Source organism: Engystomops pustulosus, chromosome 2, assembly GCF_040894005.1.
Source record: "Engystomops pustulosus chromosome 2, aEngPut4.maternal, whole genome shotgun sequence".
Lineage (NCBI taxonomy): Eukaryota > Metazoa > Chordata > Amphibia > Anura > Leptodactylidae > Engystomops > Engystomops pustulosus.
Window position 1 is genome coordinate 202,220,904 of NC_092412.1, and position 23,237 is coordinate 202,244,140.

The 23,237-nt window shown below is 36.6% G+C and overlaps 1 protein-coding gene across 1 annotated transcript in view; it reads left to right on the forward strand.

The window, feature by feature from the left end:
- The window catches only part of ANOS1 (anosmin 1), a 109,507-nt gene that overhangs the window by 80,799 nt on the left and 5,471 nt on the right, over positions 1-23,237 (forward strand). Inside the window, exons 7-11 of the mRNA XM_072137843.1 lie at positions 1,331-1,536; positions 2,890-3,034; positions 5,395-5,541; positions 15,269-15,357; positions 18,802-18,973. Of these exons, the coding sequence (XP_071993944.1) occupies positions 1,331-1,536; positions 2,890-3,034; positions 5,395-5,541; positions 15,269-15,357; positions 18,802-18,973 (759 nt within the window). The remainder of the gene's footprint in view (positions 1-1,330; positions 1,537-2,889; positions 3,035-5,394; positions 5,542-15,268; positions 15,358-18,801; positions 18,974-23,237) is intronic.

Sequence of the window (23,237 nt, forward strand, 5' to 3'; positions counted from 1 at the left end):
ACAGGCCGAAGAAATGAATGGAGCATTGGTCAAGGAGGTTTGCCAGCTCTCCATTCAGATGGGCCAAGATTATTCATGATCATTGAGGGTCCATTTGCTCAGTCAGGCCGTCAGCGATTAGACATTTTTCCCCTATACTGTGCATAGGGGATACATTTCCTTAGTGGGAACTCTTTTCATTGTTGTGGAATAAAAATAGAACACAAAGTTAAACACATAACACTCATACCTGAGACGGAGTAATTGCCTTCTCTCGTCATCTCATTTTTAGTAGAAGTTTTTTCCATTCCTTTATTTCTAACATCTGTTACACAATGAATACAAATTACTGTTCATTTCTTTGGGATAATAGAAGATTACTCCAAACAAAGAAGATGGATTCAGCGTAGTATGTTGATTATTTAACCAATGCAGTGAGCGTGGAAATGTATTGAATAGCTAATTTAGCACAGCAAAAACATCCAGGTGCAGCGTGAAGTTAAAAGCTCGCCTGACCTCATTTTGGTGAATGCTTTCAAGTTCCACCTCTTTTTGTTCTCGATCTATGAGTGACGCTCCACTTGACCTGCTATTTTTGTACTCGCAGAGGCTCATATGAAATACATTTCTGTGACTGTATTGTGACTTATTTCAAATTGAGCAGAGATGCATCACACTGTGAACAAGTTCCAGAAGACAGGTCAATATAAAGTATAAAATAACGCAACAGAAGGCTACAAAATGTCACACCTGGGGAAAACAGATGCATGACTAATCAGGTTTTAAAGAGCATAAATGTTTCCTACAGTATGACTCTTGTTATGTATTAGGTATTCTATTAATTACAGATGTGCCCGTTCTTATCTTTTCTTAGGCCTAATATGTAAAGATATGTGTATCAAAAAACAAACATCTATTAGCAATATTCTACAAGAAAGTAATCTGATAACACAAAGTGATTGGCAATGTATCCTATATGTGTCTATGTGTTATCTAGGAATTTGTGGGAATTCACCATACATGTTATGCCAGTTGCTCAGGCTGAATTCAAATTACTTATCGATAACATAATTTCATCTTGGGATACCCTATCATATGATTATTGCATTCTTTACTACCACTTTTTATCATCCATCTTTCTTTTTAATATTGTTCTATAATCGCTCTTCTTTAACATATTTACTATAAGTTATTGTTCATTTATACCAATATTGTTTAAATGGTCTCCCATAGTTATAAATATATTTTCATTTAGTCATACCTTCCTATTAAACCTGTTAACGTTTGTAACACTGTAATGCCAAGAAAGAAAATATGAAGTATTAAATCCTTAAATATTTAATCTATCTAGATCCATCGGCTCCACCAGCACCAACTAATCTCAAAATTTTCAACTCAACAACAAACAATGATGGCACTGTTACTGTAAGGGTCACCTGGGATCTTCCAGAAGAACCTGATATTCCTGTACATCATTATAAAGTGTTTTGGAGCTGGACATCCCATGGTAAATCTGTTGTTCCAGCTAAGAAGAAGCGTAGGAAGACAACAGAAGGGGTAAACAAACATATCAGTTGATCTGATTATGTGTATATACTCTGTTGTGGTTACTTTCTTTCTGTCCAGTTGGCTGACATTTGGTCTGGAGTCTGTACACTTCACTCCTATATAAACCTTTAGGTGCTTTAGTAGGAAACCAATCCATAATATTCCATAGAAATTAACTTAGCACTTAAATATCATGCAAATAAGGGGCTTTTTTATTATCAATTTATACAAAGCAATCCACAGTAGATTGTGACATTTCGGTCATACATGACCTTCTTCAGGCACAGATTGCTGGATGGAAAGAGGAGAAAAATCAGAATAAAGGCAAGCCTCTGCAAGGGTGAAGGGGTAATGGAGAACTGCGGGTGATGTGTCGGCAGATGAGAAGATGTGAGAAGACAACGGTGGCCCACCAACTGCATCTCCGTTACGCTTTTCACCTCAAAGAGGCTTAAGTTTTTTCTGCTTTTTCTCCTTTTTTCCTCCGGCATTCTGTGTCTGAAGAAGGTCATGTCTGACCAAAATGTCACAATCTATTGATAATAAAATAGTTCTTTATTTGCATGATATTTGAGTACCTAATAAATGTACCAGCATTTGTTCAGGCCTAGTGTCAATGTTCAATCGTAGTACCTTTTCAGCTGAGTGGATACCATATGTGGATTGCAGCTAATTGACAGGCTTAAAGGACCTCTACCGTACAGTTTTACTAAGATGTGTCCTACAAAGAGGCTCCTCATGATTGCGGCACTCTCTAACAGAGTTATAAAATTATTATAATTGGAATGGAGCTTCCAACTATGTCAACTGAGCACCTCAGAGTGCTTTGCATTTTAATTTACTCACTCCCTTATTTGAGCAAGCAGTCCCACAGTGCATAAAACAGCTGATGGGTGGAACCAATAGGGACTGCTAGTGTAACAGGGGGAGTGAATGAATTGAAATACAATGTGCTCTGAGGTGCTCCGTTGATGTAGCCAGAGTGCCCCAGGCTCTCTGGCTACATCAGAATAATTTTTATAACTCTGTAGAGTTATAATAAAAGAAGTCCTGAGGAACATTGTTCCTCGGGAACTTCTTAGTAGGACACATCTACCATCAGTAAAACTGATAATAGATGACCTTTCACTGTGACATACTATTTCATTGTCACATACTATTGCAGTTAAACCAAAACTAGCATCTGCAGTTTAGCCACAAAAGATGTACCAGCCGATTCATACTGTAATTACAAAGTTTTTTTTTTTACTTTTAATTGTAAATTCTCTGTTGACCAAAAAGAGTAAAGTTGGCTTTAGAATTTAAATAGATTGTTTGGCAAACGTTGATCATATTTAACTGTAGTGTTTTCTTGGATTTCAGAGCCTGAATTTTGTAACATTAGAAGGATTACAGCCCAACAGCAATTATATGGTAGAGATTCAAGCTATAACATACTGGGGACAAGTGCGTTTAAAGAGTGCAAAGGTCTCTTTATACTTTTCCTCAGGACCATCAAGCTCCTCTAGTAAGTATATGTGTTCATAAATTATGAGTGTTTAAGGACACATTGTGAGATTGTTATTAATAAATGGCATGTGTCAAATTTAATGCAAAAAAGGCAAATGAATAACAACCTTCTGGTTTCTCGGTATTTGGTTTATATTGTAGAAATTGTAGATGGCATATTATTATGACATTCCTAATTTTTTCTCGAATTTATTGTGGACAGTTGAAAGCAGATACAATGGGGCCAATGTATCATTTCTTATATTCTTTTGGCATATAAGGCACAAAATAGTAGAAGTGGGTGGGTGCCGAGTGGGTAACATAGATCTGAGGAGAAAACAGTTAGGGTAGTTTGAGAAAAAGAGGCAACACAGATGTTTAGTAAAAAGAGGGTCAAATTTAAATGTAGTTAGGGAATGTGACAGGTCTACATAAAGTGATTAAATTGAGTTTTTTGGGCATATTTGAAACTTTGGCAGTTGGGAATTAGTCTGATAGACCAAGGTAGGGCATTCCAGAGAATTTATGAAGCTGGGAAGACATTCTGGAGATGTGTGAGATTTTTTAGTTAAATAATAATCTTAGTTGGCTATGCAGTTCCATTTTGATATAGTAATTAGCTGAGTGTTACCATTATCTTTGTGTCCCCTACACAGTTGGATTCACTCATTACTGTCATTACTGATTGGACATTGTACATTTGTGTAGGGATACTCCTACAGACAGGTTCCCTGTAATAATTAACTTTTATAATTAATAGTGCAGTCAACTACTGTTTACCTTCAGCAAACTGCTGTCATCATACAGTGCATTCCTATTAGCTTTGTTGTACACTTTTCAAACCTACACACTTGCAAATTCTTACAATACCCACTATAATATCCACTACTAGTCATGGCTGAATATGTGGGGGAGGATCTGTAAGATTATAGGGTATCCATTAAACACATGCAAAAAATAGCTTTTCATACCCAAACATGGGAGGATTTCTATCTTTTCTAAATATTACATGTGGAACCTTTACAGGTAATAAACATAAAGAAAATGGAAAGCGCTGGTGTTGTGCAGTAGTTTGTATATCTCATCCTTAGGTATATAGATGTGTATAAACACTCACCTCCTTTGGTTGTGTCCAAGCCACAACAGCTTCTAAAAATTCTGATATAGCCTTAGTCCATGTGGCAGCCTCTGATAACCCAAAGAAACACAATGGGTATACTCCTACATATAAAGACAAGAGTTCAGGCTATAGCTTAGCTCCAAAAAAATTACAGTTAGCCACTCCAATTCATGGAAAAAGTGTAGGCTGTTTTTATTAATAAGTCTTATTAATTTTAAAAAAAAGCCTATACTTTTTCCATGATTTGGAGCACCCAACTGAAATTTTGTGGAGCTGAGCTATAGCCCTGAACTCTTGTCTTTTATATAAATGTGAAAACATTTTTGTTACAGTGGCCACAACTAAACTTAAAGGGGTTGTTCAGGAATAGTTTTTTTTTCTATAATTACATAACTAAAGTCTAACTATAGGAGACACAAAAGCAGCAGTAAATCTTAGACTCAAAATATCCCTTGAGATCATTGGAAAATGCTTGCACTATAATAGCATTGGAATGTAAGGGGCCTGATTTCAGATTGTGTGCCATGATGTACAAATTAAAAAAGAAAAAAAGTTTTTGGACCTACTGTCACGGCAGGGATATAGAGATACATGATGTACAAATTAGTTTCAGAAAGACTTGGCACTGCTAACTTTACATAGTATATTTTATTCAAGTGAAAAGGGAAATGGCAATCCAAATTTACATGCAATGTTTCGGTCTATGCACATCAGACTAGAAGGAAGACTTAGAAGGAATAGCGGACGTACCCGCTGATTCTCCCTGCTCTGTGCGCTTTAGTGGTCATAACACCGCATTCTTACATCCAAGCCAGTATACTGTGCAATCCGTGCCTGATGAAAGTCTGATGTGTATAGACCGAAACCTTGCATGTAAATTTGGATTGCCATTTCACTTTTCACTTGAATAAAATATACCACTATGAAAATTTATCTAAGGAGTACCAAGTTTTTCTGAAACTATCTGGATGGTATCGTAACCTACTTGAGCACCCGATGTATAATATTGAGAGAGTGACATGTATTATACCTACTATAATGTACAAATTACACCATGAACATACTTAACTAAAAAAAATATAATATTAGCAAAAACCTGGTTTAGACAAAAAAGGTTTTTTTTTCACAAATTATATTGCATGTTTACTTAATCATTACAGTACATAATGAAATCCATCCACCATTAGATTTGTTTCCCTTTGATTACTGTTAATATTAGATGATGCCTACATTCTAATAAATCATTTTATTATTTTCAGAGGATCAAGTATCCAAAGTTAGTAAAATGAAGACTGATACTCTAGTGCCGCCTCAAAGAAAACGCACAGCTCACATGCTTGAAATTGGATCTCCGTTCTACCAGGATAATCAACTTCAGGTCAAAGTTTACTGGAAAAAGACAGAAGGTGAATACAAATTGTGTTCTCGGTATCATTTGTTTCTATGTATCTCATATTTAATATCATTGCTAGCTATAGATTAACATTTAAGACAAGTAGATTTAAAACCCAAGGCAATGTTCCTAGAAAGGTCATTCTGATTGAGGTCTTCAGGGGGTAGGTGCATTTATAATCTTTCTATACTGTATACTGTAAAGTATATCCATACATTTATGTTGATATCTATTCTTACACCTTACATGATATATTCTATGATAAGTTGCAAAAACATGTAATATTGACTTTAGCTAAAAGACCAATTGTAGTATAAAGTCCTCACAGCTGTATGTCATAAAAAATACACAATACACAACCTTTGACCATCCACTTGAGCTTTCTTAACTCATATTGATCGATAAGTATTGGTGGTATCCATATGATTTTAGAAACGCTTGGTAAGGGAAGGTTTAGGTTGCAAAGTCTTGGTAGCAGATATATAGAGTAATAAAGGGTCACATTGATTTGAAAGTACACTTTGGGCATACTGAAGGAGAACGACCATGTAAAGTAAGGTTTTTTATAGTAAGTCATACAATTAGAACAAAAACAAGATTGTCTTTTGTGGCACAAATGCATTACTATTGACAAAATCGGTGGTATTTGGTAGAGCTTATTATGAAATCTGTATGATCATATGTGTTGCTATATTGATATACAGCATACAGCACTTTTACATGTAACAAAATGAGAGAAATCAGACAAACTTCATTTACGTCAACTGGATGTATTAGAGTTTGTTGATGTCCATGATGTAAGAGCTGTCTCTGTTTCCAGCTTGCATATGAATGCCCAATATGTATGGGAGCAGAGGCTCCAGAGTAATAAGTCTGAGAGCCTTAGTGCTTCACAAGGAAAAGATTAAAATATATTAAAATGTCATCAAATCAAATCATGAAGATATTTCATTTACTATCATTCCCTGTTCATTAGAAGAAGGGCATTCTCAGTTCAACCATAAAGACATTGGAATTTTCTAATGTTAAGATTTCATTTTAATAGGATTATCAGTCAGTAGGTTTCAACAGATTCTTTTTCAAATAAATTGTCCCACTTATAAAATATAAATACAAGTTATCTAATGTACATTTAAACTACTGCATGCGTTCCTATATTTCGATTATTTCCCAAAGACTAATGCTGTTTAATATGGGTTGTTTTATGTGTTATAACTCTCTAATAACACCACATCAAAGGGGCCTGAGGAGAAGTCAAAAATTTGCTATAGCATTTAGAATATTGGTTCATAGATTCAATATAAATGATCCTTTATTTCTGTTACCAAAAGTTTTGTATAATGGGTAAAATAGCAGATGTAATGGTATGTTGATATCAGTATGGCACCCCTTTCAGTGTATGCACACTTTAAATAGTTTTGATCCATTTTGTCCATTTTATATATGGCCTTGTACAAAATTAATAAACAACGTATAATAATCTCTCTCTAGATTCCCATTTTCCCACATTTCCGACTATTATTCCTGGCTTCTGTTTGTAATCAGAGGCCGGCGGTGACCAGCTCCACTCCTGCTACTACATGAGTTCCAATCCAGTAGCGAGAGCGTGACTATAGATATGCCTCACTACCGACTTTTCTATACAAACAGAAGCCAGCAGTGACTGACGGCGATGTGGGATAACGGGAGCCCTGTGAGAGGTAAGTATAAGATGCTTATTCTTTTAACCAGTTCCTGATCACCCACCAACTGTCAAAATCAGAGTTTTCTTCTGCTCCTTTGTTAATTGTGGGAGTAGGACCGGGTCTCCCGCTGTCAGCAACAGCCGGAGACCCTAGAGAGAAGTGGTTTATTACCACTCCTCACAGCATCACGCTAGAGTAGCTCGGAGAGCCGGCAATGCTGCAGGGTTGATAGGGGTTAATTAGATCTGCTTGGTCTGCTCAGACCCAGCCCAGCTCTGGCCAAACATCTGCCGCCACAGGGGGCAATTGAGGGGGGGGCTATTTAAAAAAATGGAAAAGAAAAATGTGGAAATGTCCCCCGGGGATCTAGTATGACCTTATGGGGGACATATAAAGTTAATACACACACACCACATATTAATAAATATTTCAAATAAACATTAATATTCCCCAATAAAAAAAAAATCCCTCGCTACACTATAAAAAACATTGCGATAGTTGCCTATTAACTATGGAATTAATTTATAATGATCATTTTGCATTCATTCGAAAACGAACATATATACATTACACAAAAAATATATTTTTCTTGAAACTTTAAAATGAAAAAAGATCCCTTAACTTTTTTTTATTTTTAACTATCCCACTGTGTCACATAAAAAACACAGCAAAATTTTTTGTTGTCATACAGCCGCAAATTCATTGAAGGAGATAAAGATGTCATATAAAAAGAGAGGTATTACAGATTTTTTGTTAAATGACTCTTTTTAAATGTAAGCATTTCACACTTTTTCATTTAGCTGTTAAGATGACCAATGTCTGGACCTACTTAGAGATTTTTCAGGGCCCTGTGCTATCTATGTGTGCTAACTGTGTCCCCACGTAATTTTTGTTTTCATTAGTCTATTTAATATATTGTGTAATACTAACAGTTTTTGCGTAGCTCATACACTGATGTAATGTACTGCATTATTTCCAGTAACTATGCACTGTGACCAGCCATGCATCCATAAGTCCTCCTCAGACATCACAGATTCATAAAGTTAGGGCTGTAGTGTTAGATCATGTGAAAATAATAAGGAGATTAATGGAATGCCCTCATAGACTTTGAAATCTTCTCCATAAGAAGACTTTTTACATGAAGTACATACAGTATATATTGACAGTGATGTGAATTCATCTCACTAACTTGTTTGTACTTGCCATCATTATGACATATCTGTAGTTATAAATTTTGAAAAGGCCTATAGTTCAGTAATCTTTAGAATAAGCATGGATCACTACACTGAACTCCATCTGTTTTCAGAACCTTTGAAATATTTCAGTGATTTTTCGAGCATGAGCTTTCTTTGTTACTCTTTAGTTGATTCAGTTTAATAAAAGTAATGCTTTTTATCTAATCTGTAGGCAAGACACTAATTCTTTGAAATAATTTGTCTAATTATGTTTAAATAAAACTGTTAGATTTATGTATGTAGTGTATGTATTAGTATTAGCGTATTAGTATGTATTTAAGTATAAGCCATAATACACAATATACACTGAGATAGTCCAAAATTCTTGTACAATTGTACAAAAAATTAGATGGTAATAGTTTCAATTACTTTTTACATCAATTTTAAGTAATTCACCACCGTTTCTCAAGACAAGTGCCCTGACGATGATCTCATTGGCAGCTCCTGGTACCATGAACACTGCATACTGACCTTTGTGATCTACCAGGTGATAGATAGATGGATCAGTTCCAACGAAGCAATGGCCTTGAAGATTTATACCTCATGCTGACAACCGTGTGCTTGCGGAGACCAGATACCCCGGCGTAGCACAGGGTTGGCTGGAGAAGGGAAAAAGGGGTGAGTGCTCCTCACCATTTCCTACTCCATAGGAAGATGACTGGCTTGGTCACAGCTGCAGTGGGCTGTGGTATGATGGGCCCTCACATGGTCATGTGCATGGGGCCTTAGTGTTCTATTCTGGCACAGATGGATGAAAAAAGATCTTTGAATCTTTCCAACTTGGATCTAATGCTGTGGCATATTAATAAATGTTATGTTGGGAAACACACCACATGTATTATTTGAGCTTGAAGAAACAGGAAACATAAAAATAATTCAGAAGTAACAGGCAATGTAATATGAAACTCTATCGTCAGGCAACAAAAAATTAATAATGGGGCAACACATCAAGATCCTGATGTATGACTAGGGGGAGATAACACTCCAGAAATTATATATTATATAAATCACAATACAGAGAATAAAGATTAGAGTTTCCCCACCCTTTCCCCTCCCCTCCTAAGTTTAAGAAGTGGTACATACCTGTAGTGTAGGAAAAAGCAAAGGTACAAGTATCACATAGGTTTGCAAGAAGAACCAAATATCAAGATAAGGCTTTCTTGAGTTCTGTCCCAATGTATCCGTTTTCCTCACCTACATATCTTTCTCTATCTCTGAAAAGACAGTATGTTGTCGCATCTCCAGAGTTGTGGAATAATACATTTCTCTGCTTAGAGTAGGTGAATTAGTAAATTTTTATTTTTTAAGGTAAATGCTGAGAAGGGGCAAACCTGGTGGTTTGGTCGCAGTGCAAATAGTATTAATTACCTTAATATCTTCAAGTAAGATTGAGTTGATATTGGGGCATCTCCACCAAAAATAGTACTTTGAGCATGAAATCTAAAAAAGGAAACATTAACATAAACTGTTGCATTTTCTGCATGATCTCAACATAAACAGTGTTGCAGTTATTCAGCAGCTGTTAATTCTGTTTTCCAGCATCAGCAACTGAATGAGCTGCAAGACTGAATTATATTTGTGTCCTGTTGTAGAAAGGACGAGACGAGGAATACTTTTTCTACAGACAGTTTTTTTTTCAGTCTCTGTACTAATGAGGAACAATAATTCCACATTATTCTAACAATTATTCCAATTCTACTGTTGAGTCAATTTGAAAGAGACTTACTGGTTTGGCCATAACTCATAGACTCCTACGAGTTGGGAAATAATGCGTAGGGGGCTGTTTTTTTAAGGGTAGCATAGTTATTAATTTCTTACTGTGAAGTAGGTATTTCCATATTCCTCATCCAACCAGTGTTTCTCACATGTAAACAGGCAATGAAAAAGTCTTTATATATGTTATTTTATATACATTAGCAAGTTTAAGGAACAGTGTTGAAACAAGTGCAAATATTTTGGTAGGAATAAGAACAAATCTTATGTCTATTCAGTGGTTAAGCGGTGAAAACATCAATGAGCAGTACAAAGGGAATGTACAATTTCTTATGTAAATATTAGATTGGTGGTAGTGTGCAGAGGGGGTTTGCCTGACACAAAAGATCATGCAATGCAAACCTATTCATATTAACCGCAAACATTAAATACAATAGAAGGCCAAATCAAAAGATGAATATTTAAAATTCTTTCCCAGTTTCACCACGTTCAAAGTGAAGAAGCGTGGCAAAAAATCCAGGGCACATCTGTATAAATAAGGCTCAAAGCAGAGTTAATTGACAGAAGAGATACAAATGGCATTCTTTTACAAGTGCCTTAAGGAAAATGGGGCACAACATGATGCACATTGGCTGAATTAAGAATTGGCCACAGTGATTAGTTCTGGTCTGCAGCTAATCCATTTAATCGGACAGGAATGCTTGGTTCTCTACAGTTATCCTTGCACTTTCTTAAGACGAGAAGGAAGAAATGACAAGACATGGATCATAAGTTCATCTCTGAACTGTACTACCGTACAGTATAAGAGCAGGGGAACAAGGACCTATTGTACTGAGAAATTCCACGGCTTTTCATATGGTGCAATGCATTAGGCTTTTAATAGTAATATTTTTCCTGCATTACCTTTCTGTGAAAGTGACTGGTTTGGCTTGGTTTAATACTTTAGCGCAATCATTTTCTATTCAATTCACTGAATAAATAGATATTAAGAAGGCATTTATCTTGGAGTACACAGAGATCATACATTCAGGTATCTACACAGGCCAGGAAAGTAGAGAACATTTTTAGCATTGTTATCAGTTCTCTTTTAAAGTCTGATGTGTCCATTTACAAGAATTATTTCTTATAAAGCAAATGTGTCTTTTAAATCGGGACTGAGATCTTTATATTAAAATCCAACATAGCATCCCTAGTTTTCATGACACATGAGAAAGAATAAGTGTGTTAAAAATCAGAACTGTTACTTGCTAGGTAGAGATAGGAAGAGCAAGGGCGGAATGAAATGCCACATAAGGCATACTTGGTACATACACTTCATAATTAAAAGCACACAATCTTCATGCATATGAAAACCTGCAATGTTTCTATAATTTTGGTGAGGGTTTGTGGTTGTGCATAATCAAGCCTGCAAACAGAAATTGCTCTATCACAGTCATATGGTTTCAGAATTATCTATAGCAGGCACCGGTATTGTGGTATCAGCTGAATCTACATGTGGATCACACATTCTTCTCAGAGATATCAAGTTCTCTGTTGCACGCAAAAAGTCTTTCACTTAAAAATCCATGGTCTAGGAATTATATGTTTGGTCCATTACAACATATTGGCCTGTGCAATTTTCAAGAAGCCTAGAAGGAATAATTAGCATAAACTTTAGATTTTCTTATACAATTTTGATACGAAATTCCAAAGATTTGTAGACAGAAATTTACTGTGGGTTTCAAGGAAATAATATTCCATACTTTTCCATAAACTTCTCAAGAACAATGAATAACTTTGTATAGGAAATCTAAACTTGTACAAAGTTCTTTCTGGTACACATATCTGGCTAGTTTTTTGGGGGGATTTATCAAGGCTTGTGCCTGCATTTCCGCCTGAAGTAGGATCCAGATGTGCGCTGGATATACTTGAATCCTCTTAATATATCCACTTCAACCTGTTGGACATGGTGAAGGATGCACCAGCACTTAATATGTACTCCCCTTTGTTTTCTGTGTGTCTGATAATATGCTGGTATTTTTGTGCATTGATTGTCCAAAATTTACCGGTGATCTAAATATACAATAGAATATTCTGATGAATTTATTTTAACTTTTGTTTAATTTTTTGTAACATTGTAACTTAGCTGAATGTAGATATTTTAGGAATGAAACACAGAAACTTGCCTATCCCAATGGTAACACTCAGGGACTGACCATAAGTGCTAACTCTTTAAATGTCACCGGTGGGGAAAGCTTTCATGTTTGGGTATCTGAACGAAAACCAAACATTCCGCTTATCCCAACTAACATCATAGCTTCATAGCTGTCATAGATGTCAGGATGCATAAGTTGCCTCCAGGCCATGCATCTAATATATACTGTAGATATTCCTTCCTCTTCTATTGTTGCTGTCTACAATCACAATCTACCTCTGTTATGGGTGCACTCTACAGTGTTTTTGCTGCTGGCCCTGATATTAAGGCAAGGTTGATGCAGGCATAACACAATTATAGAAGTCTAACAGATCTGTTAAAACTGTCATTGATTTCAATGGACTTTGTTTGGTTTTATTATTCTATGTTTGTACCACGTCTATTAGGCTTCCATTATTTTTTTGTTTTAGTGAAAACTGAAAATTAAAAGCAAAAACATGGCCTGCTCATGTTCCTACCTTCAGCCTGTGCTGCCAGTATCATTGCATGGAATAGCTCAAACTCCCTTACGTTTCCAGTCTTTGTTTGGTCTATTCTGATAACTTTTATGTTATGACTAATATCAGAGATGCTTGAAACGTTTAATCACAAAACCAGATAGGGGTTTTTCATTGGGAAAAAACTATATATCATATATATAACAGTTGGAGCATCATCAGTTTGGGCTACCAGAATCTTTAGAAAAATTTGCAGAAGCTTCCCTGAATAAAACTGGATGACTCACCCTTCTCCAAAATAAAGTATAGAAGCAGTTCAGTAAACAATATTTAGTATTTTTAGTCTATAATTGCCCATTGAAGGTTCCGACAATATAGCTTCCTACTATTTCACATCTTGCTCACTGCCATCTGTAGCTATAACCCTGAACATGCACAAGTGTGTTTCATGCCGGTACATTATAAGAGTAGTCAGAGTGGACAGATAACATGTACAGTCCATATACTTTATCCTAATAAATGTATTTGTTAAGGCCACCCATCCAGCATCAGCATGTGTCCATAATGGATGAGGCTCAGCCGCCGTCCTGTGCTGCCTCTCTGACCATCTGCTTACTCCAGGTGTCAAGACGATGTGACCATACAAGACTGAAGATCCCTAAGTTCTTTGTATGTTCACATATGGCATCAACCTGTAGAAGCTTCAAAGCTGTCTTAAATTACCAACAAATTTTATCAATCTCTTTGCATATTCATGATGGATTTACATGTCTCAGGATTAATTTAAGTCAAAGTAGAAAGTTGTAGATGAATATTTTATTTCATCTGACATTGAAATATAGAGTTTGGCGGTAATTTTTCTGCCTTTGTAGCTTTCTTTTCACCCAGTATGTGAAGTGATGAAAGCTGGTGCTTGACCTTAACATGCACAGAGCATATTTTTTAATGATTTTCATATTTGAAAGCAGCAAACATGCAGATCACATTAAAACACAGTGGATACATTTGATTGAAACCGTTTCGATTAGTGATCAGAGGCATCCAGAAATAACAACTCTTTACTCTGCTTCAATCATTTGTTGACTTTAATTTTTTATTAAATCCATTCAATATAAAAAGTAACATGCTTTGACAATGTCTGAGAGCCACAACACAACCTCGGGGTGGCTGCACATATAGAATAGCATTGTGGGCCACGAAATTATAAACAATATTGTCATCACTTGGTTCACATACTTGAAAGTGCCCACCCAATTTAAAATTATAGGGGGACAGATAAGTACAGATTTTGACCCTATAGCGTGTAGGAAAGACCTAAATTCAGTATGTTATACTATAAATGCAGAATGCTAGTAATTTTTGATGGCACGGACATCTTCTTACAGACATAATGAGGTCCATGGGGCAAAAAAATTAATTATACTCTGACTTCTACATCACCCATCACCACCATGGGTTGTAAAGTACAACATGGCATCACCATGTCATGCCTTTGTATGATACTTATATAAGGAAAGAGTATCTCTTTAGGTAAACATCATTGAGTGCTTCTTACAGCTTAGTACAAGTAAGAAAGCAGTAACTAATCAGACTCATTATACTTTAGGGTTGAGATAATTTTAGGGTTAGGGATCAAGCTATTCAATCCCAACATGACCTTTTGTTGTTGATTGCAGTCATTCAGATGATGAAATGTACCCAGGTACCAAAGAGCACACATTATATATCACTAGGTATTGTCAGATGAATGACGAGGAATTGGGACACCTGTTTTGCCAGGAAGTTTAAGGGTCATAGTTCTTAGATTCCTGATTTTTGTGATGTTCTGATGTTCTGACACCTGTTAACTCTGTGATTTTATTATCTGTGCATCTAGTTTAGAGGGATTCTGCATTAGGAAAACTTTGCTTATTAGGAAACTTCATATATACCATTTCTATATTTTAAAAATACTTGTGAAAGTATTCATGGAAACACTTTCTCTGGTAAAGCATAGATGCGTATGCAAATGACATTAAAATGTCATGTCTACATGATTAGTATACAAGAGAAACTCATTTTAGTTAGAAACACACCAAGTAAAAGCCAGTTGGGAGCTTGTGTCTCTTTCCTTGTTAACCCATTTTCTGGCTTTGGCATAATAGACTTTAGTTGCATCTGTAATATAAAGGAGAATTGACTCCACCTGTGTCCTCAGCCTTAAAGGTGGAATTCTTTGGATGCATTGGTGATGGCAGGGGAAATCTTTGCTTGTTCATCAGACATCTACACATGAGCTCTTCTGAATGGAACTTGGCTCAACAGTTTAATTACTAAGCAAATAAAATAGGATGATACTGTAACAGAAGGCAGAAATAAATGTCATTAAAATAAATAATAATTTACCAGTTTTTATATAACTGTCTTTAACAATATTGTATTGTATACTTATAAACAGTATTACTCATGGTTGGTTAATTTTTCTCTTTTAATTCAGATCCACTTTTGGGACTATATCATGTACAGTGGATTCCCGAATCATGTGCACACAATGAAACTAAAGGACCTGAGAAAGCTGTAACTCAAGTAAGTTATGAATAATTGCTCCATCCTCTGTATAGTGGTCAGACAAGGTTACTTCAGTGATTTGGCTCAACCTCTAAACAGGAAACAGAGCTGTCTGATTTCTGTTCCATTCACTCTTTATCTGCTGCTCAGAACATATGATCTGTGGAGCTACTCGGTGTTGAATCCCACCAGTATTATACTGACTCTCATACAATTTTGAAAAAAATGAGAACATGTGATCTAGCTTCATTATTGTTGTAAGAGGAGTGAAGTGTTCTTAACAGTCCAGTTGTGCTATGGCCATTCGAATTAAGCTTAGTAAAACCGTGGTGGATCATTGATGTAATGTCGACAAGATGGACACTAAGGTTGGCCATGCTTATGAAATGGATGACATCTCTCCCAGCTTGTTCTTAATGGGGACCCACTTTTCTCCCAAAAAAAATCGCAGTTGATGTCCAGTTGCCATATTCTTATCTGCCCTCAGATTATCACTCTTCAGGCAGTTTGACCAAAACTCATAAACTTTGTGTGGGCAGCTAAAATTACTCCAACGTTCAAATCATATGAAATCCAGCAAAAGTAAAATATTATTACAACCATTAAATCCACAATGCAATTCCCTGAAATCATGTGTTAAGTAATGGCAGTGTTAAGTTGATTTATGAGGCTCAGGAAACATGATAATTAACATTATGGAGTGAAGGTATTTGTACTGTGCTCAGATTTTGATATACAGTGCTTTGGCCATGGATTATTTGCTATTGCCATTTGACAACACTAGCAAGCATGAATCTCCTGGATGTGAATAGCACTCCCTTATTTATACAGTATTTTGTAGAGGCGTTGTTGGTGTATCCTAAGCTGGCCTTTTATGCTGGTTCTTATACCTTGCTTGTTTTGCTTGGATGAACATTCACATTCACACTGTACTATACCCACTATTATCACGTCATGGGAATTCTGCTTTCTGTTAGAAGTAAGACGCTTTGATGCAGTGCAGTCCAGGTGATTCATAATATACTGCCAAAGAACATTGCAATAGCCACCCACAGTGTAAATAAGTGTGTTCTGTTTATTGTACTGTTCCATAGTCTGAACTGTTGGATCTACCAGAATTCAGGGTAGAGCAGAACACTTGTCATGTTGTAGGTCAATGAAGGGCTATTTATTCACATTGTAAAAAGCCTTAAAGGAAATCTACCATTAAAAGCAAGCATGATAAACCATGGACACAAGCTCATAACTTCAGACACAGTGACTGGTAATCTTCTTTGTTATCCATGGACTCCTACCTTTTAAAGAAAGGGAAGTGCGGAGTGAGCAGGGGAAGGGGAAGATGGAGGTGCTCAAGTAACACTCCCCACAGCACTTTTGGCTCATTAGCAGAATTTTAAAGCAGTCTTTAGAAGGAAGGGTGCCATGGACATTGTTGGCTTCAGGTTTCAGAAGGCTCCTACGTGACAGAGCGTCAGTGGGCCCCTTTGCAGTGAACTCACATGCCGGCATTAAAAATTCTGAAACTAAAACAGTGTAGTGTTCCCTAAAATATTCCCTAGTTTATCATACCAAATATCCCCCTTAAGGTTATTTTATATACATACTTCTTATGGTTATTTTATATAAAGCCTCCCTCACCCCATTTGGACATTATGTACAGCCTTATGTGGACCCCGCCACTTGCGCAGGTAAGCCCAGTGCTGGCCATGGATTACAAATATAAGAAGATTATCACAGTCACAGGGTCTTGCTCTATGAGCTAGTATCCCTGGTTTATCATGATTGATTTTAAGGGTAGATTTTATTTACTGTAATTCCACCTTGAACTCTTAACAGTTTGTCACAGTATACAGGTATTTCACTTACCATTGGTATGATATATACACTTGAATGTTTAGACTGCATTATACGTCCTTCAACAGGCATGTTTAGACCCCTTGGTAGGACTGAATATAATCTGAAACGTATATAGAAATTTGAATAGGGCTTAGAAAGTGAAAAATAAATATTTTTTAAAGGGATTAAATAAAATATATTAGGCAGCACAGTCAGTGGCTGAGTGGGTAGCACTTCTGCCTTGAGGCACTGGAGTCCTGGGTTTGAGTCCCACCCAGGTCAACATCTGCAAAGAGTTTGCATGCTCTCTCCGTGTTTGCTTGGGTTTCCTCCGGTTTCCTCACACACTTCAAAACATACTGGTAGCATAATGGGGACAGGGACGGATTTGGCATGATTTGTGCAGTTCTGCGTAATCTGTGTGCGCTATATAAATAAAGAATTATTATTATATTATATTAAACATTGCTAACAGTGAAAACAAAAATAAGATTTTGAAAGAGAACCTGTCCTCAATTCAGACATGTTAGTATTAATAAACACGGTTGTAATTTCCTATAAAAAATATATTGAAAATCATTTTAAAGGGGATTTCTCACTGATTTCACCCACTTAAACTCAATGGGGCACATTTACTTACCTGTCCCGTCGCGATCCCCGCCGTGCATTGTCCGACGAGGATTCGTGTCTGCCGCGATTCACTAAGATTTTGTGTCCAATTTCCTGCATGTGTCGCTTCCCCCACTGAGGTCCACCGGAGTTCACCATGTTCTTCCAGGTGCATGTGAGTGCTGATGTTGCAACACAATTTCGTTGCGACACAACGATGCGACACAATCCGATCGCATGCACCAAAAAATCCCTTTTAAATGCGGTGTAAATCAGAAATCAGCGGGGAACCTGACGAAAATGCGCTCCGCAGACACTTAGTAAATGAGCCCCAATATCTAGAAATGTGTGGGGTTCCACAGATTATGGTGCTTGTTTCATTCTTTATTTAGTCCCTTAGAACTGGTAGTTTTGATACTCAACATGTTAATAGGGGTTGCCACTGTCCGGAGGGTAGTCCTAGAATTGAGCCATCAGTCAGGCACTGCCCACTTGCTAGTCAAAGCAAGGACGGCAGAGAGGTCATAGATAATATTAAACTGTGTTGCCTTACATGCCTTCCCCTCAACCCCCATCCCTTGCCTTCTTTGGTTTATCTTAATGGACATATGTCTTTATTCAACAGTACTATGGGGCAGATTTATCAAGCTTTCTGAAAGCCAGAATATTTCTAGTTGTCCATGGCAACCAATCACAGCTCCCCTTTAAAATATTCATGAGCACTGGTAAAATAAAAGCTGAGCTGTGACTAGTTGACAGCTTGATAAATCTGCTAAATCTGCCCCTATATGTATTCACATATATATCTTTACAGTATTGTAAGCATATATTCTCCAGAATTGTTAGATTATAATTAATACACGTTAATAGACATTGAATAACTGTGTATTGTCTAATAAATTCTTCAGTTCCCAAACACCAAACCGCTGTAAATGTCCTCATTCGAATAAATTCTCTCTATTGTCCATATAAACCTATTGCTTTTGTGATATGACCCATATATTTTTCTCCACACAGGACCACCACATTATTCTACCAGGGTTATTATTTTCTTGCAAATACAAAGTCACAATACAACCAGCCAGATCTAAGGGTAATTTAAAGGCTGAAAGTATATTCTTCACAACTCCTCCCTGTTCAGCGCTGAAAGGCAAAAACCACAAACATATCAACTGTCCAACTGAAGGAGGTAAGAAAAAGTCTGGTCAGTAACCAGGATTAAAATTAGTTTATGTTTTTTTGTGGTGGAACATGAATACATCAAAACAGATTATGTAATTGTTCTGCCTGTGTCAAATATCTCATATTATCAAGACTTAAATTTCTTGTTAGAGACATTAAAGGAAAAAGATGTCAAGTTTTTTCTTTGTCACGTAATCAAATTATTACAGACTTGTGATACAAAACACAGCTTGTGTTAAAAACATTGTTCTGTTTCTGAAAAAATGCATAGCTTTTGTTGCTAATCTGAGCTAAAAATTTCTTAAAGGGGTTTAATACTTAGGTTAATGGTGGTTTGAAACTTGGACAATGAAAGAATTTAAGAAATTGAAGCCTGAAGTCCAGGTTCTCTCTTTTTTGTGGCTGGCACAAGTCCGCCATCTGTGGACCATCTCATATATATAACATGTTTGGTTAACATTTAGTGGGCTAATAGCATGTTATTAAGAGAGACAAGCTGCCACTGCAGTGCAGGGCATGAATGCTTTGCATGAGTATGCATTAAATTGGTGGGGTCAGGGCCAGCACCAGCACTGGGCATACCTGCGCGAGTGCCGGGGCCCTAGAGCTGCTGGGGGGGGGGACATAAGGCTATACGTTAGTAATCCATGGGGGTGAGGGGGGCTGTATCTAATGAATCCATAGATTGCTAAAGGGGGTTTTATATAAAATAACCATGACCTGTTAGGGAACAGGAGACTTTTTTAGTTTCTGAATTTTTAAGGCTGCCATGTGAGTACACTTCAAAGGGACCTACTCAGGCTCTGTCACCCAGGGGCCTACTGAAACTTGGAACCAACCCTGGGTTGAGTCCAACTGATGGGATCCCCACCTTTCACACGGATGGACTCTCAAAGTTCACTTGTATGTGGTAAGTGGGTATCCCAGCATTTGGGGACCCATGTAGTGTCTTAAATCAAATAGAAATTCTGTAATTTAGTTAACTTCTAAAATACAATCTAGTAACTCCACATAATAAAGGCTATGTCCAATACAAAGTAAGGCCTCTTGCACATGAACACTAAACTAACATTTAAGCACATGTCCCCATTTAATTCTATGTGCTTATTCACACGGCTTTGGTTTACGCATTGCCCGAAATATCTGACCACCCAGGACGCAAAACTCATAGTAGAGCTGGTTTCTTCCCAAGTCTGTAGTTCATGCAGTCTCTTTCCTTCTCATCTGTTCGTGAGCCAAGCTCACACCTCAGTTACACAGGCCGACAAAAGGGACACTGAGGCCCGTTGTTTGCAGCCTGTGATATGTGAATCATCATGTAAAAGGAACCTAAGAGAGAAGGGGGGGGGCATCTGAAGTGGAAAAAATATCCTAAAAAACTGTTTTATGCTTTCTGATTCTTTGAAAACCTTCTATTTAACGTGAAACTACAAGGCAAAAACACCTGGCTGTACCCAAAGAACATTTTTTTGTATCACAAAATAAACTTATGTAGCTTTGATGTTCTTGGAATAGATTCCCTCATATCATAACGGAATGTAAACTCTTCAAGGTAGAGATTTTTTGGGTCAACCAAGTTACTCTTATTGCAAATCATTTTCAATTGATGTTTAAACCCCTAAAAGCTCAGAACAAATAGAGACTTTCTTTGTGTGTAGTGAGGTGTTGAAGTTCAGTTAGCAGTCTTTCATACTCCTGTTGCTTTTACAGAGATTTAGCATTGAAGTTTACTGTAATTCACTGAAATGTTTGTGAAGTCCTGCCAGATATTGGTAAAGGCTTTCATTGTTGGCAAATCTGCCCTCACTCGAGAGGAGCTAAATCATTTCTAAAATGCATTTGAAGAACTTGCAGAACATTATTTGTCTTATAAAAACAAGACAGAATGCACAAAGCAAATATTGGAGACAAAGGAATTAGAACAAAATATTGTTTTATGATCTTGTTTCGGTATGAATTGTGTAGATTACTTTTTGAGTTCTATATAAACATGTCCCTCCCAAGCTCAGACAAGGTAATGACATATGGTAAAATGCACTCGAGAATGCCAAGAGGATCTGGAGTGCAGTCAATTTGTGTATGTAAATGTTTAATGTACTGAAAACCTAGAGCTGAGTATACACTGGAATTTGGAATACTACTTTAGAAAAATAAGTAAGAGAAAGGATTATGGATTTCCAATATCAGAGCACAACAAACTGCTTCCACATGTATTTATAAAGTGTCTGCACCAGATTTGTGGCGCGGCTGCTCTGTGTCCAACAAGACAGAAAAATGTGCACTTAAATGTACACCATGGAGGACATGTATTTACAGTATACAGAAAAACCCAACATCATAAATCCTGTTATGTAAAGTGACCCTTGCAGTTAATGTCATTGTACACTTTATTCATCAAGTCCTTATGCATTGTATGTTAGTCTTTTTTTTTCTTTTTTTTAAACTTGTTTTTATTTATTTTTTCATAAACATACATATAATATTCCAACATAAAAATGTGTACATTGGGATTCTTGTTTTAGCCAAAGCAGGTTGTTTTTATTTTATTTACAGTCCATCACCTTGAGTCTTGTTTGATTTCTCTCTGCTTTGGTACAGGTTTAGCTTGCATACATATGTTCTGTATGTTAAAGCTGGCATTAATAATGCAATCGAATATCATTCAAAGGCATATTGGACATAGGTTACCATGAAACCATCACAAAAACACGCATGAGATGGTATTTTACTCCTTCACGTTTAAACAAAATGTTTCCTACAACTTCCCCATTGTGTTGGAGAAACTGCGGTGGCAGAGATTCCCTACTACATATTCTATGGTCATGTCCAGTAATACAATCACTATGGCAAGAAGCATATAGAATACTGTCCACCTTATTTAAAACAGCCATACTGTTTTCCCCTGCTTTGGCCTTGATTTTGATAGGAAAGGATAAACTCCCTCAACCCTATATAGTTTTATGTTAGTCTTGAGATTCCACTCCCTGGCACCTGCCATGCCAGATTAACTGGCCTCCTCCACCCATATTAATTCTGTGCCAGGTAGAATTGCTGTATAGTTAACCTATTGTAAATGCACCTGGCTGGGGTGTTCCCATGACGTGCACTAATATTCAGATTTGATTTTAGGATATCATAGAGGAGCAAAAGGTCGTAATTTCGGGGTCACATTTTGCTGTCTAATTGGTTAACAGCTTCCTGGTTGCTGCCACCAATCACTGATTAACAGCATAATTTACCATGTATGGAGGGTTACTCCATTCACAGACACTGCATAATAGTATGGTTAAAATGTTTGTAATGTTTCATTGTCTTACATATCAGAAAATTTTGACAAAAATGTCACCTTAGGTTCCCATTCCTACTTGCCCACTCTGGATATTTCTTAGCTTTTGGGATCTTGGAACACTGGACAGATCAAAATCCTGAGTTGGTTATTAACAGCTTAGGCCCATTTCATATCTGCATTGGAGGTTTCAGTTTCACCCCTTGCATTATAGAAAAGTGAAACTGGAATGGAACACCTGAGGTGAAGTGAAGACATCCCTATCCCTAGTACCAAGTGCTGAATGTAGAAGTGAACTGAAACGGAATTTTTTTTCTAGTATTCACATGAATTTTAAATAATTCTACACCACCTGTTTTATATTCAGTATAGATGGTAAACCCCATCTGAAGATATTTATATATTCATGCCAAGTCTATGTATACATTATTTATTAAGTACCTCTATTTCTATTAGAATTAGCATATTGAATTTATTTAGGCTGCATGTGAAGTAGGTCACAGAAGCCACACTGAAATACATTAATAAAATGTTCCTATCTCATTCCAATTTCTTTATTTTATATTTTTGTAGAATTTATTTTAACATCTTCATTGTTCTTGTATTACAAATATATACGTTAACCTACAAGAAATTTCGATCCATAATTTACCATATTTTTCAGGTTAACTATATAGCACCCAGGTTTTAGACATGTGAGGACATAATACAATATTTTAAGCCATAACCATCATTAAAAACTTTAGAAGGGAGGGGTGAACATCTTTCTAATATTCTAAGACATTCTTACTAAGAGCTCCCTCTTGACAATGAGCTTGGGTCTCTTTGTTTACACAGCTCTGGGCAGCAAGGATTAACCCCTTCACTTTAAGCTTTGTTTAAAAATAAAGTTTTTTTACATTACAGCTGGTTGGAAGAGAGCAGAAAGGGTTAACACCCACTGCTCAAAGTTGTGTAAACAACCAGAGAGAGGAAAGAAACTCCC